The sequence below is a fragment of the Lipophrys pholis genome, assembly GCF_963383615.2.
Source record: "Lipophrys pholis genome assembly, chromosome: 5".
Classification (NCBI taxonomy): Eukaryota; Metazoa; Chordata; class Actinopteri; order Blenniiformes; family Blenniidae; genus Lipophrys; species Lipophrys pholis.
The window spans coordinates 774,561-778,636 of NC_137628.1; the positions used below are offsets into that span (position 1 = coordinate 774,561).

The window sequence follows — 4,076 nt, forward strand, 5'->3', positions numbered from 1 at the left end:
CAAATCCAGTTAACTGAAAACGTCGTCTCCCTTTGGTCCTGGTTGTCTGACCTGCCATCGCCACTGGTAATACTTAGATCTGATCACTCCTTACATGCTCTCACTGCCTCCAGTACCAGAGGCAGGATGATGATACTGCTACCATGTTTATCAGTATGCAGGCTGGCCACCTTCAGCTGTGCTGTCCTTACCAGTCCTGTGGAGTTCGACCTGCTTCAGCACCATGTACAGATTCTGTAAAAACACTACTCAAGTACGCATTCTTCCTTCATGAGGGCTACACGTGTGTCGCGTTAAAATACATAAATAAATTGTCATGTTAAGAAACATTGTGACATAAAGAAATAAAGGGAAAAATAAGGAGATAGCAGCTATTTATTACAAGATCATCACTGTACATTATCCAAAAGCAATCCATACAATTCACAGTCAGTCAACTGAACAGAGCATGATGCTCACTGCCTGACGTACAGCGTACCACGTCTGAATCAAGTCTACAAGATGAGCTCCACGTCTACATGCAGTCCTCCAGGATCTCCTTCAGACCAGCGCCGTCACGCCTGCAGGGAAAAGGAAGGTGAAGGTGAAGGTGAAGGACGTTCAATCAGTGACTCAGACGGCAAGCACATTGAGCGCCGACTCACTGTGGGAGGACTTGCACTGTTTGAGGACCTCGTTGAAGCCTTCACACAGAGTCAGGTCCGTCTGGTTGGTGGCACAGTCCAGGAACTGTTTGACCTCAAAGTGGCAGGGGCCTGACTGGGCTGCAGCAGGCCGGGGGGGCTCCTGGGGGGGATGACCGAAAAATGACATATTGGAAGGTTTTTGCACCGCTGATGATTTTCATCCTGAAAGTACTGACGGGACACAAGGTTTTCTGAAGCCTGAATTTGTTAACAATACGTGTGTTGGTGGAAAGAAAAGAGCATCATGGATCCTGAATTTGTTCTTTTATTCCCCCCTTGCTTTTTTGTGCTTTTGCCTCGAGATATGAAATGTAATGAAGTGAAAAACGTTGTTTTATTATGAAAGTGACCGGCTTCAGGGCACATCTTGTGCTGCAGCTTCCCGTCTGACTGGATCAGAACAGATCTGTGTGAATAACAGACGCCGTAGCGTCGATCCTGGTGGAAATGTTGTTTCAATGACGGTGACTCACACGAGAACTGACCCTCTAAAGCTGGACCCACATGACTTCAACCCTGTTTGAATGTCAAACTTTGTAAAGGAATCACAGGTTAACGTCCTCTGAATTCCTCCATCGTTACTGTTGATGATCTCCTCCCACATGATCAACCGTTAACGTTTCGCTTGATGTGCTCATTCATCAATGACATTTCTCATGTTGGGACGGAGGCGAATGGAAAACCTGATGTGAACTAATGCAGTCATTCAAATTCAGGTTTTCCCTTCTCTTTCCAGACTTCCCTCTCTCGCCTCTTCCTCCATCACAACGCTCACTAATCCACACACACACTCACGTCTACCCGGTGCAGCAGGGCTCCATCTGATTGGTCAAACTCACCGACATGCAGAGCATGAATGCACAGTGCACGGAAACATGTATCACCATTCAGTCTTTACACGGGCCGTGCATGTTTATTATGAATTTCGATATAAGCTGTTATTTTGCATTAACTCTTTATTGTCATCGTGTGTTACGAGGTGTTGTTGGGGAGGATTTAAGAGGGAAAAATCATTTAACAGGAAACCCCCTGACCACAGCTGGAACAGCAGATCGTGTCCACCTCTGAGTCTGGTTCTGCAGGTTTCTTGTGGAATTGTTGTATTTTCTCTGTGAACGAGCCTTGAAATGACTGTCGTATAGAAAATATATTGAATAGATTGAAGCTGCATTTTAATGGCAGGTAGCAGAGGACTAAGCAGTAATAAAATCTATACCGAGCCAAATAGTTCTTGGAGACACTTTAGCAGAAAAAAAACCACGTGAATGCGTCTATAATATATATTTAGTGATGTTGAAAAGAAGGAGTTAGTTAGTCTGAGAGCGAGACCGAAATCAATCCACTGGAATACACGACCAAAACAGAAGAAACCTGCACATTGCAGCGGGACACACTTGTCTTCGGACCTGATATGCAGGCTTGGCCGGCTCCGAGCTGCTGCTGCTGCTGCTGCCTCCACCGAACGCCCCCGTGAGGGCGCTGCCCATCACGTGGCCCACCGCCGAGCCCACTGCCACGCCGGCTGCTGTGGTGGCCATCTGAGCCATGAGGCCGGGCCCCTGGGACTGAGCTGGAGCCGGGGCCAGGGAGGCAGGAGGAGGGGCAGCAGGGGCCGGAGCGTAGGACGGAGCCGAGCTGCAGAGACAACAAGACAACGGAGCACGTTAGGGGTCTGCTGAGGAAACGGAAGGGTTTGTCATTAACGCACACCGCAGGTGAAAACTACTGCAGCTTCCCGCCGCCGCCCGCCGAGCTGCTCGGATCCAGAGCAGCTTCTTCCATTAATTGTGCCTCGACAGTCGGTCGGTCACGTGGACGTGCCTGAGAGCCAACAGCCCCATCGCATTATAAATGATTACGAATTGAGCTCATCAAAACCCACAGAGCTTCAGGACTTTTCTATTTCACCTTTAACTCATCTTTTTAATGGGGCTCACCAACATCGTTGATGCCTGCTTTTATCTTTTTTATTCGTTTGGTTTTATGCTTTTAGAATTTTTACAAGCAGCACTTTGAGATGTTTTTTGATCAATGTAAATTTCTTACAAATTAAATGTATTAATATGTTAGTACTCTTGACCTCAGTGTTTCCTTTACTGTTGAACTGGACAGCGATACGTCACAAGGCGTCTCCAATAGTTTTTCACTTTAAGTCTTTTCCTTTTGTAGGTTTGGAACCTTAAACCTTTTCTATGTTTAACAGCAGTGAAAGAAATTTAACACCAACAAACTAAAAAACCTTTTTTTCCATTAGAAATTCTAAAACCACTTGCGAAGCAGCAGCAGGAAGGAGTTCCAGTCTTGTTTGGATTTACTTTTTTTACACCAAGCCTTCTAAAAGGCCCTGGATGAATATTTGACACTCCTATGTTCGGTCATTTACATGTACCACAGTGAGTATATGGATTTTAATACATGTTGTACTCCTTTTAAATCTCAGTTGTAAAACGTGTGCAGTGGTCAACTGATTGTAAACTAGAATGTTCAGTCTTTTCTGAAGGTTCCATGTGGGTCACAGCTCCTAACTCCTCTCCAATCAACACTTGAGTGCCTTTTGTTGTTGTTGTTGTTTCCCACCTGGACATCAGCACCTGAAGTGAAGTCTTTCAAGAAGCATTTCAATGTGGCTTTATTTCTATTTGAAAGATTAAAGCCTGGGACCTTAACCAAACCGCCTCCTCCTCCTCCTCCTCCTCGTGTCCTTCATGACGCTGACGTAACTCCTGCTCACTTACGACGCACCAACAAATAAAGCCCGAATGAACCGCATTAAACGCGTGAATCACGCGGATAATCACCAGACTGCGGGAAAACCTCTCCGTGCTTCACTTCCATGTGTTTGTGTGTTTTCTGAGCGTCGTTTCTGCTCGGTTTTAGCACTTTTAACGGGCACGTGAACGCCGCGCGCTGAAGTAACGGAGCGTCTGTTTACCTGCTGGGAGCGGACGGACGGCTGCGGCTTCCTCTGGCCATGTCTCTCGGAACACACCGACTGGGAGGAACGGTCGACGCTTCTGGAAAGTGCTGTCTGCACACACACACACACACACACACTTCTACACACACGAGCGCGTCTCTGCTCGGCTCACCGGCGACTGACGCTCTTCGTCACGCTGACCTTGCGTCTGACAGCTGGAGATCTCGCCACTGACCGGACGCACATCTCGCGAGATGACATCGTCACGAGGTTTAGTCAGCCCCGGATGTAGTGGAAGACAGCGTGCGTCCGAATAGTCCTTCCTGTCTCCTTTCCTATCCACTTTTCCTTAAACCCTCAGGATGACGTCCCGGGATGTTAGGAGGCTTCCTAAAGGGGTTCAGGAGATGTTTGGGTCTCACTCCTGCGCATTTATTATATTCTGTAATGTTATGTTATGTCGTTAAATGTCA

General features: G+C 47.1%; 1 protein-coding gene across 1 annotated transcript; it reads right to left on the reverse strand.

The window, feature by feature from the left end:
- Window positions 1-361: 361 nt before the first annotated feature.
- On the reverse strand, window positions 362-3,840 carry chchd10 (coiled-coil-helix-coiled-coil-helix domain containing 10). The gene is made up of 4 exons (XM_080463009.1): window positions 3,619-3,840; window positions 2,093-2,321; window positions 645-786; window positions 362-560 (listed from the first exon to the last, which is right to left on the reverse strand). Exons 1-4 carry the CDS (start codon window positions 3,657-3,659, stop codon window positions 541-543), a joined length of 432 nt encoding a protein of 143 aa, XP_080319135.1. The 5' UTR covers window positions 3,660-3,840; the 3' UTR covers window positions 362-540.
- Between the last annotated feature and the right edge of the window lie 236 nt (window positions 3,841-4,076).